Source organism: Plecotus auritus (assembly GCF_963455305.1).
Source record: "Plecotus auritus genome assembly, chromosome: 9".
Taxonomy (NCBI): domain Eukaryota; kingdom Metazoa; phylum Chordata; class Mammalia; order Chiroptera; family Vespertilionidae; genus Plecotus; species Plecotus auritus.
Window position 1 is genome coordinate 138,358,586 of NC_137783.1, and position 14,598 is coordinate 138,373,183.

At 39.7% G+C, this 14,598-nt stretch overlaps 1 protein-coding gene across 6 annotated transcripts in view; it reads left to right on the plus strand.

Moving 5' to 3' along the window:
* CKAP5 (cytoskeleton associated protein 5) overlaps positions 1–14,598 on the plus strand; it is a 91,770-nt gene that overhangs the window by 45,187 nt on the left and 31,985 nt on the right. For all 6 annotated transcript variants that reach the window (XM_080642831.1, XM_080642834.1, XM_080642836.1 and 3 more), the window contains exons 14-20: positions 3,346–3,459; positions 3,733–3,843; positions 4,790–4,882; positions 9,832–10,017; positions 10,453–10,547; positions 13,952–14,009; positions 14,098–14,223. In XM_080642831.1, coding sequence (XP_080498957.1) covers positions 3,346–3,459; positions 3,733–3,843; positions 4,790–4,882; positions 9,832–10,017; positions 10,453–10,547; positions 13,952–14,009; positions 14,098–14,223 — 783 coding nt within the window. The remainder of the gene's footprint in view (positions 1–3,345; positions 3,460–3,732; positions 3,844–4,789; positions 4,883–9,831; positions 10,018–10,452; positions 10,548–13,951; positions 14,010–14,097; positions 14,224–14,598) is intronic.

The window sequence follows — 14,598 nt, forward strand, 5'->3', positions numbered from 1 at the left end:
ACATCATATTGTAAACTTTAAAGGATAGACAGCTTGTTACTGCTTGATTCTCCTATCCATAACAGGAACTCAATAATTTGTTGAATGATCAGAGTTAGAGAACTGAGACTTGAACCAGGTATCTCTAGCTTTCATATTATGCTGTCTCTTCAGCATTCTAGTACAGGGTATTAGCAGTCATTTCCTCCTTTCTCACCATCTCCTGCCACTCAACAATGACCTGGGCACCTGAGTCCTTTTCTTATCTTGCTGAACCCTTCCATGCTAGCTGGCTTTCTTTTATGAGGAATTCTTTTAAAAAAAAAAAAAGTGGGCGGGGTCGCAACCTGCTTCAATTCCTCTGTTGAAAAAAACAAGTAGGACAGTATCATCCAGTAAATCTACTAAGCCATAAACATATATGTCTTAAAAGAAAAGAAGTAGATTTTTTAATTGAGGTACCTCTTGATAGAAAGAGTGCAATTACAGGAAAGGATCCAAAAGACATACTCTAATTAATCAAAGAGTATAGAATTTTCTATTTTTAGAGTTAGAAAACAAATCTCTCATTATGGGTTATTATAAACCAACAAAACTATACTGCTATTAATAAATCAGCAAGTATTAGAGGTTCCCATTTAATTAAAAACCAGCATCTTAGTTTTGCTAATTATACCTTAAAAGCTTAGACTATATTCAAAATAACATGCATTTCAGAACAGGGATTGATGCTGAAGACTAATTTTTTAAAATATATTTTTATTGATTTTAGAGAGGAAGGGAGAGGGAGAGAGATAGAAACATCAATGATGAGAGAGAATCATTGATTGGCTGCCTCCTGCACGCCCCTACTGGGGATGGAGCCTACATCCTGGGCATGTGACCTTGATGGGAATCAAACCCAGGACCCTTCTGTCCACAGGCTGACGTTCTCTCCACTGAGCCAAACCAGCTAGAGTGATGTTGAAGACTAATTTGATCATCTGTCATTTTTATCTTTTCTTTTTAGCATGCTTAACAAATATCCAAAATAAGTGGAAGGAATGATGTGAACAGTAATGTGTGTTGCCCTATTAATGTTACTGCCTTGTGATAATTGGCTTTGTACCTTTGATAAACTGCTATTTTCTCGTGATCTTTCAAAATAGGTGAAATAAGTTTAAATCAAGATATTTGGGGGTGGGGGTAAGGGGGAGAGATCAACCAAAGGACTTGTATGCATGCATATAAGCCTAACCAATGGACACTAGGGGGGTTAGGGCATGAGTGGGGGGGGTGGGGGGCAATGAGGGGATAAGGACACATATGTAATACCTTAATCAATAAAGAAAAAAAACATAATTCAGTTATGGAAACAATAAAAAAAAGATATTTAAATAGAATATTTACAGATAGAATTCAGTGGGTAGAGTACAAAGTATAACTGATTAAAGTTTATTCCAGATTTCGAGAATGGTTCAATACTAATTTTAGAAAATTTACTAAATTTATAGATTACAAGAAATCTAATTTCAGCCCTGGCTGGGTAGCTCAGTTGGTTAGAGCATCGTCCCAATACACCAAAGTTGCAGGTTTGATCCTTGGTCAGGGCACATACAAGAGTCAACCAAGGAATGCATAAGTAAGTGGAATAACAAATCGATGTTTCTCTCTCTCTCTAAAATCAAGAAATATATTTTAGAAAAAAGAAAGCTAATTTTAGATACTTAAAAAGTATATAGTAAATTTTAACATTTTTTTTTATTTTTATTTTATTGATATTTCACAGAGAGGAAGGGAGAGGGATAGAGAGCCAGAAACATCGATGAGAGAGAAACATCGATCAGCTGCCTCCTGCACACCTCCCACTGAGGATGTGCCCGCAACCAAGGTACATGCCCTTGACCGGAATTGAACCCGGGACCTTTCAGTCCGCAGGCCGACGCTCCATCCACTGAGCCAAACCGGTTTCGGCTTTAACATCTTTTTGATAAAAATTCTTAACCACATAGAAATGGATGAATACTTTGACATAATTTTATATATATATCACACACACACATACATACAATACAGGATATCTCCCAAAAATTGTATACACACTTAAACAGCTGATAGCTCAGTTTTGAAAATGAAATGTATTTTAATTAAACACTGCCTTTATAATTATTCAAAGTGTGTGTATACATTTTGGGAGACACCACACACACACACACACATGCATACACACTCAGCAGTAGACATAGCAAACCAAAAGTCAGTATTGCCCTGGCCAGTTTGGCTCAGTGGATAGAGCGTTGGCCTGTGAACTGAAGGGTCCCAGGTTCGATTCTGGTCAAGGGCACATACCTCGGTTACAGCTCCTCCTCGGCCCGGGCGTGTCCTGGAGGCAACCAATCAATGTATCTCTCTCATATAGATATTTCTCTCTGTCTTTCCCTCTCCCTAAAGGTCAATGGAAAAATATTGAGTGAGGATTATAAATAAATAAATAAATAAATAAATAAATAAAATAAACTGTATAAAACAAAGCAAAACAACAACAAAATATCAATGACAGAAATAAAAAAGAAACAAAAGTCAGTATTATGCTTAATAATGATGAATACTAGAAGTATTCTTATTAAAATGGGAAGTGAAACAATAAATCCCTGCTCGTACCATTATTGTTAAATAATGCTCTACAATTAGACAAAAGAATAAAGGAGAGGTGTTAATATGAGGATCACTTTTTTTTAGTTATGTGATCATATACTTGGAAAACTAAGTAAGTCAACTGAAAAACTGCTAAGACAAAAAGATTTGCTGAGATGGCCATCTTCAACATAACTAGAACACTCATTCTGCTGTAACTGGGGTACCTTGTGATTAAGTATTGAGTAAATGGTATGTTAGAAATTGTCCTTTACTGATTAAGGAAAGATTTAGAGGCATCAAATGTTTATTCTCAAATTAATCTGTAAATGTATATAATTCCAATCCATCATTTTTATTTCATTAGCTCATTCTGAGTTAGAGGTTCTTAAAATGGGGCCTACAGTTTCCCCCATGAATGGTCTTCAAAAGATCTGTCTGCCTTTGAAACTGCTAAATTTTGTGGGCACCAAATATATGGTTTTTTGTTGTTGGTTGAGTTATCCCTCATTTTTAAACATAAAAATTTATTGAGGTATAATTCACATACAACATATTAGTTTTATGTGTACAACATAATGATTTGATATTTTATATATTGTGAAATGATCACCATAATAAGTCACCATACATAGTTACAGTGATCCCTCATTTCAGTCAAATTTTCAAGAAGTCTCTGACCCACAAGAGTTTAAGAATCACTATTCTAAATCCTTAAGTGGTTTTAAAAAAATGATATTTAATTGTGTCTAGGCTGGTGGACCACCTAAGAAGGGGAAACCAAGTGCACCAGGAGGTGCAGGAAGTGCTGGAAACAAGAACAAAAAGGGATTGGAGACCAAAGAAATAGTGGAGCCTGAGCTCTCGGTCAGTATTATACAATATGTCTCAGACTCATAAAACCATGGAAAGTCAATATCTTTGAGAAAATTTGAGTTCTTTCTTGCTGAATTATACAACATATAGTTATTTGTTACTTTTTAGATTTTTGAAATTGCCTTAGACAAACTTTCTCTTTATGATACTAAAATAGAAGCCTCAGATACTATAGCATACATATAGGAATGTTCTTGTGTTTTTACATTCTTGCCATTTGTTTCCTTAAGCAATTTTTAACTTTAATGTGTTTGTATCTTACAGATTGAAGTGTGTGAAGAAAAAGCTTCAGCTGTCCTTCCCACTACCTGTATACAACTTCTAGACAGCAGTAACTGGAAGGAAAGGCTGGCCTGTATGGAAGAGTTCCAAAAGGTAGGTGCATAGGGATGAGTTGATTGTGAAAACAACTATATTATACAGAACTGATGAAATTGAAAATGAAAGACTTGTCCTATTGCTGTGTTTTATAACCAGCGAATATGTTTCAGGGTTTTACCTAAAGATGAGGCAGGGGTCCCCGCCTCTATTTGTTTTTTAGCTTTGTAGTGTTTATCTTTCAACATCTGCTTCCTATGCTTTCTATAACTCATAACTTAGTACTTAAAAAAATATTGGGTTTATTCTGAATTATAAGGCTTAGATGAATTTTAATATTATGGTATTTGTTTTTAATATCAGTAGGAAAACAGATCTCTCCACTGAAACCATCCCTAATCCATTTCTGTTTCCCTCTTTGTGGTCATGATTCTTGGAGGAACAGACATTATCACTTGATGTGAGAAGCTCCTCTCAAAAATCTGTGTTAGAAAGAAGCATGGTAGTCCATTTTGGCATATCTCTGTGATTCTAATGAGGAGGGATATGGAGAAACTGGAAGCACTGGAACTTGAGTCAGGAAACTTGCCTTCAAGTCCAGCATCTGCTGCATATTGCGTTTAGACCTGAATTTGTGCATCTTTGAAATTTAATACTTAACCACTTCTAACCTACCCTACTTTCCTGTTTTTAGGAAAATCAAATAAGTCAAAATATTAAGTAGTTTCTGACACACATTAGGCAAATGAAAACTGTATTAGCATTACTTTCATTGAAGCAACTTGTTTGTGAATTCCTAAAGTGTGGGGAAAAAATGTTTCAGTGGTATTACTATAACAGCCATATACCAAACATACTAGTACAACTTAAAAAACAAAGCATTATAAGAGAAATTATATAAGCTCCCTTATAAACCTCTTCATTCCCATTTTTATTTGTTATATACTGTTCCCTTGGAACTACTCATTACCTCTTAACTCTTATTCTCTGATTTTACTACAAGGCTGTTGAACTAATGGACAGAACTGAAATGCCATGCCAGGCATTAGTGAGGATGCTGGCCAAGAAACCTGGATGGAAAGAAACTAATTTTCAGGTATTTTTTCACTAGAGACTTAATGTCTTTTATTGTATTGTTTGTGAAATGTGTATATATATGCATTTTCTTCTCATTATTTAGGCTTCCGAGTCTTCTAATCTTTACATATTCAAAGGAGGGATAAACAGTGAGATAGCTTTCTTATTTGTTTGGATAAAAAATAAATGCAGCCCTAGCTGGTTTTGCTCAGTGGATAGAGCATCAGCCTGTAGACTGAAGGGTCCCGGGTTCAATTCCGGCCAAGGGCACATGCCAGGGTTGCAGGCTCAATCCCCAGTAGGGGGCGTGCAGGAGGAAGCCGATCAATGATTCTCTCTCATCATTGATGTTTCCATCTCTCTCTCCCTCTCCCTCTCTCTCTGAAATCAATACAAATACATTTAAAAAATAAAAATAAATGCAGTATTTACATAGCCAATGAAAAATTACCACACAATCTATTTCACTAACTTGATTATAGAGATGAAATTTAACAATACTGTTATTGAGTCTAAAGAGTTGGGTGTAAGGAAAGTATAGGGAAATGATGCAGGAAGGAAAACGGTAAGAGTTTCCTTCTCTTCTTCTAGATATACATAGACCTCATGCAAAAAAATAATTTTTTTTAAGTTATCAGGTCTATTTTTGACATCCTGTTAGTCTCTTTTTGGCTTATCTTCTGCCACCTCTTGTTCTTTCTGTGGGATCCTTAGCTCCCTCACACTGTGTTCCCTTATCACTGTGTTATAGCACCTCTTCCATACTATCCTGCTCCACAAAAGTTTTCTATGCCAAAGGGTTTTCGAACTGCCCTCTTCCCCTCACACCACTTTTAAAACTCCTCTTTATGCAGCTGCACAGATAGATGAAAGAAACACCTGATTTCAGCTAATACCCTCCAGTGTGTTAGATCCATAACAAGGGATAATTTTATATTTTTTCCTTTATAACAACTTTATTGAGTGTATAAAACTGTCCATTTTAAAGTATACAATGCAACAGTTTTTAGTATATTCACATAGTTCTTCAACTCCTACCACTATATAATTTTAGAATATTTTCATCACCTCAAAAAGAAACCCCAGACCCATCAGCAATCACTCTTTATTCCTTCCCAAATTCTCACACCCAGTCCCTGACATCTACTTATTCTATGGATTACTTCTGGACATCTATCCTATCTAATAAAAGAGTAATATGCAAATTGGCCGTACCTCCGCTACACCCATAAGCCACGCCCACCAGCCAATCAGGAGCGAATATGCCAATAAACCCAACCAAGATGGCTGCAGCCACAGAGAGAGCAGGAGGGAGGCTTGGGTTTCCCCGACAATGGAGAAAGCCAAGCTTTCTGCCGGCCCAGGCCTCCACTCAATGCTACAAAGTTTCAATGATAGAAGATAAATAAATCCCAACAAAAATGGCGGCAGCCACGGAGCTGGAGAGAGCAGGAGGCTAGGGTTGCCCCCAGCGATGGAGGAAGCCAAGCTTCTGCAGCCCTGGCCTGCCTTGGCCTCCGCTTAAGGCTACAAAGTTTCAATTATAGAAGATAAATAAATCCCAACAGAAATGGCTGCCGCCACGGAGCAAGCAGAAGGCTTGGCTCCACTGCAGGCTACAAACTTTCAATTGTAGAAGATAAATAAATCCCAGATACCAGGGCCTCTGCTTGGGTCGCCAGGGGGCGTGGCTGGCCTGCAAACCATCACAGGCCCCTCGCCCAGGCCACCCCATGCCCCAAGGGAACCTCCACCCTGATCTGGGGCACCCTTCAGGGCAAACCAGCTGGCCCCCACCCATGCACCAGGCCTCTATCCTATCCTATCTAATAAAAGAATAATATGCAAATTGACCATCACTCCAACACACAAGATGGCTGCCCCCATGTGGACACAAGATGGCCAGCAGGGGAGGGCAGTTGGGAGGGACCAGGCCTGCAAGGGAGGGCAGTTGTGGGTGATCAGGCCAGCAGGGAGGGCAGTTGGGAGGGTCCAGGCCTGCAAGGGAGGGCAGTTGGGGGCAATCAAGCCTGCAGAGGAGGGCAGTTAAGGGTGACCAGGCCTGCAGTGGAGGGCAGTTAGGGGCAAATAGGCTGGCAGGGGAGCAGTTAGGCATCAATCAGGCTGGCAGGGAGAAGCGGTTAGGGGCAATCAGGAAGGCTGGCAGGCGAGCAGTTGGGAGCCAGCAGTCCTGGATTGTGAGAGGGATGTCCGACTGCCCGTTTAGGCCCTACCAGGATCAGGCCTAAATGGGCTGAGGGACACCCTCCCCCCCCCCCCGTGCACAAATTTCGTGCACCTAGTCTCTAGTATATATATAAGGCTAATATGCAAAGTGTCCCCTCGGGAGTTTGATCGCTTGCTATGACATGCGCTGACCACCAGGGGCCAGCGTAAAACAAAGGAAGGCCCCGGCCAGCAGCCGGGGAAGGGAGACCCCGGCCAGCAGCCAGAAGGAGGGCCCCAGCTGGCAGCCAGAAGGCCCCAATTGGCCCTGATCGTCAGCAGGCCTAAGGACCCTACCCGTGCACAAATTTCATGCACTGGGCCGAAACCGGTTTGGCTCAGTGGATAGAGCGTCGGCCTGCGGACTGAAAGGTCCCAGGTTCGATTCCGGTCAAGGGCACGTACCTTGGTTGTGGGCACATCCCCAGTAGGAGGTGTGCAGGAGGCAGCTGATCGATGTTTCTCTCTCATCGATGTTTCTAGCTCTCTATCCCTCTCCTCTCTCTTCCTCTCTATAAAAAATTAATGAAATATATTAAAAAAAATTTTCATGCACTGGGCCTCTAGTTTCATATAAATGGAATGATACAATATTATAGTCTTGTTGTGTCTAGCTTTTATTTTGCATAATGTTTTTACTATTCATCCCTATTATAGCATGTATCAATTCTACATTCTTTTTATTGCTAAATAATATTACATTGTATGGATATACAACATTTTACTTACCTATTCATTAGTTGATGAGCATTTTTATTGTTTCCATTTTTTGGCTATCATGAATAATGCTACAGTGAACATTTATGTACAAGTCTTTGTGTGAACACATTTTTAATTCTCTTGAGTATATACCTAGAATTTGAATTGTTGGATCATATGGTAATTCTGTGTTTAACTTTTTTGAGGAACTGCCAAACTATTTTCTGAAGGTTTTGCACCATTTTATGTTCACATCAGCAGTGCAAGAATATTCTGATTTCTCTACATCCATGCCAATATTTATTATGTAAACATTCAAACAAGACAAAGGGAAATATTTATGGGCAAAGGGGTCTCAAGTCCCATACATCTGCCATCATTACATTAACCTCTTTAAATTGTTTTCCAAGCTTCTTTCTTCCACCTAAAAGTCTATAAGTTCTTTAAGTCTCTCAAGTTCTTTTGTGCGTGTGTGTGTGTGTGTGTGTATGTATGAGGGTTATAGTTTTATTTTTTGTGAGCAACTCTATTAGGAACTCTGAATTATGTAGTTAGTTTGTTCATTTATTATGTATTGGAAGATGTGTATTCAGTACTATCCTATATACTAAAAGCCTAATATGCAAATCGACCAAACAGCAGAATGACTGGTTGCTATGATGCACACTGACCACCAGGGGGCAGATGCTCAGTGGAGGAGCTTCACCCAGCGCGCAGGCCCCAGGCCAGCCAAGGCAGGTGCAAGCAGGGGCCCCCGCAGTCGCCTTGCAGAGGGAGACGACTAGTGGCAGCAGGGGGTGGGGCCAGCGAGTCGGCGGCACCAGGCCAGCCAAGGTGGGTGCGAGCGGGGGGTCCCCGATCACCTGGCTGTCTGCGCCACACATCAGCCCTGATCGCCAGCCAAGCCTAGGGACCCTACCCGTGCACGAATTTCATGCACCAGGCCTCTAGTATAGAAATAATCATATGAGAAGACTATAGAAATGAAAATTTTCAATTAAGTTTCCATGTGGTAATATCTATAATAATAAAAGGGTAATATGCTAATTAGACCAGACACGTCATTCCGGATGTCCTTCCTGACGAAGCCAGGGCCATAGGGAAGCCAGCCGGGTCCTGGGTGCCTGCAGGTAGCCTGAGGAAAGCCAGCCCAGGTCCTGGGTGCCTGCGGGCAGCCCGAGGGAAGCCAGGCTGGGTCCTGGGTGCCTGCAGGTGGCCTGGGGGAAGCCAACTGGGGTCCCGGGTGCCTGCGGGCGGCCTGGGGGAAGCCAGCCCAGGTCCCAGGTGCCTGCGGGCAGCCCGGGGGAAGCCAGCTGGGGTCCCGAGTGCCTGCAGGCAGCCCGGGGGCAGCCAGCCTGGGTCCCGAGTGCCAGAGGGAAGCCGGTGCCTGCAGCCGAGGGAAAGAAGGCCTACTCTTGCATGAATTTTCGTGCATCGGGCCTTAGTCCTATATAATAAAAGGGTAATAATGCAAATAGACCTAATGGCGGAACAACCAGTCTCTATGACGTGTACTGACTACCAGGGGGCAGACGCTTAGGAGTTGCCCCCTGGTGGTCAGTGCACTCCCACAGGGGGAACGCCACTCAGCCAGAAGTCGGGCTAATGGCTGGCGAGCGCAATGGCAGTGGCAGTAGCCTCTCCCGCCTCCACGGCAGCACTAAGGATGTCCAACTAACGGCTTAGGCCCGCTCCCCACGGGCGTCAGTTGGACATCCCCCGAGGACTCCTGGACTGCGAAAGGGCACAGGCCGGTCTGAGAAGCCGCCCCCCCCACCCCCACCCAGTACACGAAAGTCGTGCACTGGGCCTGTAGTTAATATTTTAAAGCATTGAGTGGTTTGATTTTTTTTCTCTTAGCTGTCACTTAGCTACTTTAATTGCTAACAAAGGATAAAAATTATTTTGCTTTCTTTGTTTAAAAGTCTGATTTTAGTTTGGTCATGTTCTCAGCTGGTCTTAATTTTGTTACTATAGAAATAAGCATATAAATAAATGTCTTGGGCTTACTCATAACTGTATGATAACTTTATCCTTATTTAGGTGATGCAGATGAAGCTTCACATAGTTGCTTTAATTGCCCAGAAGGGAAATTTTTCCAAAACATCAGCTCAGATTGTCTTAGATGGCCTTGTAGATAAGATTGGAGATGTGAAATGTGGGAACAATGCAAAAGAAGCTATGACAGCAATAGCCGAAGCTTGCATGTTGCCCTGGACAGCTGAACAGGTTAGTGACAGCTCTCTTACCCCCAGTTTTCCCAATTTTGCCTCAAATTTTAATTTAAAGTTACTTAATTAAGCTTAATCTTGTCTTCTCAAGTAAAGCTGTTTTAGATGCTGTGTTTTTTACCTTTAATAATACACTGTTGCATAATAAATTTTATCTTAGTCAAGAATAGTCTGTTTAGAGATGAGAGTAATTTTCTTTTATAACATAATTCAGAGTGATCATTAATGAAAGAAAAGTTGTAAACAGTATTCTACTGTCATTTAATTCTTTTTCTTGTGTAGGTTAAGTATTTCATTCCTAAAGTCATTATTGCAGTTGTTTTAGCATCACAAAACCATGCTTCATCCACTTCTGCCTTAATGTCATGCTATATTTCTATGAGAAATATCAGAGAAAACACAGATCTGTTTGTTTGTTTTTCTCCCACTCCAGGTTATGTCAATGGCGTTCTCTCAGAAGAATCCCAAGAATCAGTCAGAAACTCTGAATTGGCTATCAAATGCAATAAAAGAATTTGGTTTTTCTGGGTAAGTCAGAAAAAAATCCAGTGCAAAATAATTAAGTGTTTTTGCCAATCTCTGACTGGTGATTATATTTGTTGTAGCTATCTCTGCTTATTTCTGAAACACCAAAGCGGGTTTATCTAATTTATATAAAACAACCCAGCCGGTGTGGCTCAGTGGTTGAGCGTTGAACCTATGAACCAGGAGGTCATGCTTCAATTCCCGGTCAGGGCACATGCCCAGGTTGTAGACTCAGTTGGAATCGTGCAGGAGGCAGCTGATCAATGATTTTCTCTCATCATTGATGTTTCTATCTCTCTTTCCTTTTCCCTTACTCTCTCTGAAATCAGTAAAAATATATATATTTTAAAATTCCACAAAACTACATTTATTCCTCAAAGATCTACACAGGTACTCTTTGACCTATGATGTGGTTACATCCAATAAACCCTTTATAAGTTGAAAATATCATGTCAAAAATATGCCTCATCTACTGAACATCATAGCTTAGCTTAGACCTTTCACTTGCTCAGAACACTTACATTAGCCTATAGTAGAGCAAAATCGTCTTAACACAAAGCCTATTTTTTAATAAAGTGTTGAATATCTCATGTAATATAGTATGCATATCTCTTCGTACCATTTGTAAAGTCAAAAAATCTTAAGTCAGCCCTGGCTAGGTGGCTCAGTTGGGTGGAGCATTGTCCCATGCACCAAAGGGTTGTGGGTTCTATCCCTGATCAGGGCACATACCTTACCTAGGTTTCAGGTTCAATCCCATGTCAGGGCACATATGGGAGGCAACTAATTGATGTTTCTCTCTTACATCAATTTCTCCCTCTCCCTCCCTCCTCTTTCTCTAAAATTAATAAACATATCCTTGGGTGAGGATTTTTTTAAAAAAATTTTTAAGTCAGGAACCATCTGTATTGGCTTGTGCACCTGCATTTTGATATCCACTAATACTAGAGTTCTCTGCGTAATTTTTTCCTCGAGTGTTATAACTGTCCCACAGAAAAGCCAGTTCCAAGGATTGCTAGTCAAATACATTTGTAAATTACTGCATATAATCACATTTGTTTAGAAACCTATAGTGCACATTGGTGAATTAAAGGCTCTCAGAAGTCATGCAATAAAGAAGTTTAACTTGCTGTTTTTCCAAACTTACTTGCATATTGAACACATTTATTTCATTAACAAAATTTTATAGAGCTTATTTTATGCTAGGCATTTTCTAAATAATTTATTTGATTAAATCATAAAAACCATGTGAGAATTGTTTACTCTGTTTTATGAATAAAAAAACTAAGGCATAGAAAGTTTAAATATTCTGCTTACTGGTAAGTCACAGCTAAGTTATGGCAAAGCCAAGATTTTAACACAGGCATTCTGATTCCAAGAAAGAATATTATACTGCTATACCATGTTGCCTTTCTTGGTGCCATATTGCTTGTTACAATGTGCCTCTTAATATCTTGCAAAATAGTGTTCTGAGTTCTACCAAGTGAAGAAATACTACTTACTCCACAAGTTATCATTCAAGTGTCATTAAGCAAAGAATTGTTATGTCAGTACCTGTGGTGTCTTCCCATAGTTGAGGGTATTGTTATAATTTCTTCTTAATTGTATAGTTTTTGGTGTAAAACTAATTTCTTGGCATGACATAAAAGCCAGGTAAATATTTTCCTCTTTTTTATTCTACTTATCCATGATCTTGTATTTATTCATTTATTCAACTACTACATATGAGCATCTATGATATTCCAGTCTTTTGTTCCAGGCCCTAGGAATACATCATGAACAAGATGACAACAAAAAATATATTAGGAGGTATAGAAACAACAGAATAAAAAACTAAAAAACAAAAAAAAGCAGGTTAAGGGGTTAAGTGGAATCACCTGACAGTTCGAAGGTGTTCTTTACTATTAGATCGAACAAGAGTTCATCCTGAAACAATAATGTTTGAGCAGGACCTTTAGGACATGAGTTAGCTGAGACAATCTGGGAGAACATTCTAGACAAGTCTTGGGCAAACTACGGCCCGCGGGCCGGATCCAGCTGTTCTATCCAGTTCTCTTGCTCTCCCCTCCGCTCCTTCACTTTGAATTTATATTAGTTCACACAAACACTCCATCCATGCTTTTGTTCCGGCCCTCCAGTCCAGTTTAAGAACCCATTGCGGCCCTCGAGTCAAAAAGTTTGCCCACCCCTGTTCTAGACCAAGGGAGAGCAAGTGCAAAAACCCTGCGGTAGGAGCATATATGATATATTTAAAAATAGGAAGGAGTGATTGTTCTTTAGAATGTAGCTAAAGTGGAATAAGTGAGGGCATGGAGAGTGGTAGGAGATAACATTAGAGAAAGAAGGGGAAGCCAAGTCATGTAGGGCTTCAAAATTTGTTTTGTTTTTAATGCAGCAGAAATCTGGTTGAATGCCTCTGTTTAGACTCTAAACACTGATGTTTCTCTCTTACAAGGCAAGAGGTTGCAGAAGAGCTATGAACTAAAATTTCAGATAAGAGATTAGTAATTCAGAAGATGGGATATGAAACTAGATCCCATTGGATCGTATCCCTAATCTGCTACTTTTCCAGCTTTGTAGCCTTGGGCAAGGGACTACTCCTCTTTTGACCTAATTTACCTTTCTATAAAATGCCAAAGGGTACCTCATAGTGTTGTTGTGAAAAAATATGTAAAATGCTGAAAATTGGACCTAGCATATGATAGGGGCATTAGGAATGTTGGCCTCTTTTGAAAGTGGGGGTAGAGGGAAGGAATAGAAACTGATATTGGAGATTCAAAGTTTGAAGTTAGAAGTCCTTAGAAGATTTCTAACAGAAGAGTAACAGGATCATTCTGACTATAGTCGGAACAGATAGTGAGGATCAAGGGCAGAAGCAGGGAGACTACTTAGTAAGCTATTGGAATAATGCTGCCAGGAAATTTCAGTGGCTTGGACATAGTTTGTGGAGGAGGAAGTGTTATGATTCAGAATATATTTTGAAAGTAGACCTGATCAGAGAGTGGGCATAAGAGAGAAGAGTCAGGATGACTCGAGTCAAGAATGACCTGAGCAACTGGAAGCATGATGTGGCTCTTTACTATAGTAGGAAAGAATGTGCGAAGAACAGGTTTTAGGGTTGAGGGTTTTACAATCTGGAGTTTGGTTTTGACAGTTGTAGGGCAACATCTAGACACGTAAGTGGAAATGTCACAAAGTCAGTTGGATATCTGGATCGAGGTAAGGAGAGAAGTCAACACTGAATTTAGGAGTGATTAGCATATAGATAGTATGTAATTTTGAATGAGTGTAGAAAGCAAATAGGTGAGATTCCAGGACATATCCAAAGGAAGCCACTTCTAGAGTCTGGCTTTATAAAACTATTAAGTGTTTTGTTTGGTTTTAATTCTAATTGTTATTTCTTCTAGATTGAATGTGAAAGCTTTCATTAGCAATGTGAAGACAGCGCTTGCTGCAACAAACCCAGTGAGTATATACCAGCATATATAAGAACATACAGTCATCTTTGCAGTTCTGCTGTTATTTGGAAAATTCTTTTTGTTCTGCCTCTCAGGCTGTGAGGACTTCTGCCATTACCCTGCTTGGTGTAATGTACCTGTATGTTGGTCCCTCTTTGCGAATGTTCTTTGAAGATGAGAAGCCTGCACTCCTATCCCAGATAGATGCAGAATTTGAGAAGGTAAAGATTTCACAAATTATACAATCTATTGATGAACTTCAGAAAGCTCATATTAAGTTTAAACTTTTAACCCTTTGGAACAAACAGTATGATTGTGTTTGCTTTTATATGCATAACATATCCCTAAGAAGAGTTCCTAACAAATTAATAACTTTGATTGTCTATGAAGAAGAGAACAGGGTAACTGTTTAAATATTAAACATCCTATGGTATAGGATGGGAGATTTACCCCTTTATGTCCTTTGTGCCTTTGGAATTGCAAATATTTTGAATGTATGACCTATTGAAAAAGTACATTAAATATAACATTAAAACATCTTTTAAATAAAAAATATTGTCCCTCCTTGAATAAACTTTGTAATGGAAATTGCTAAG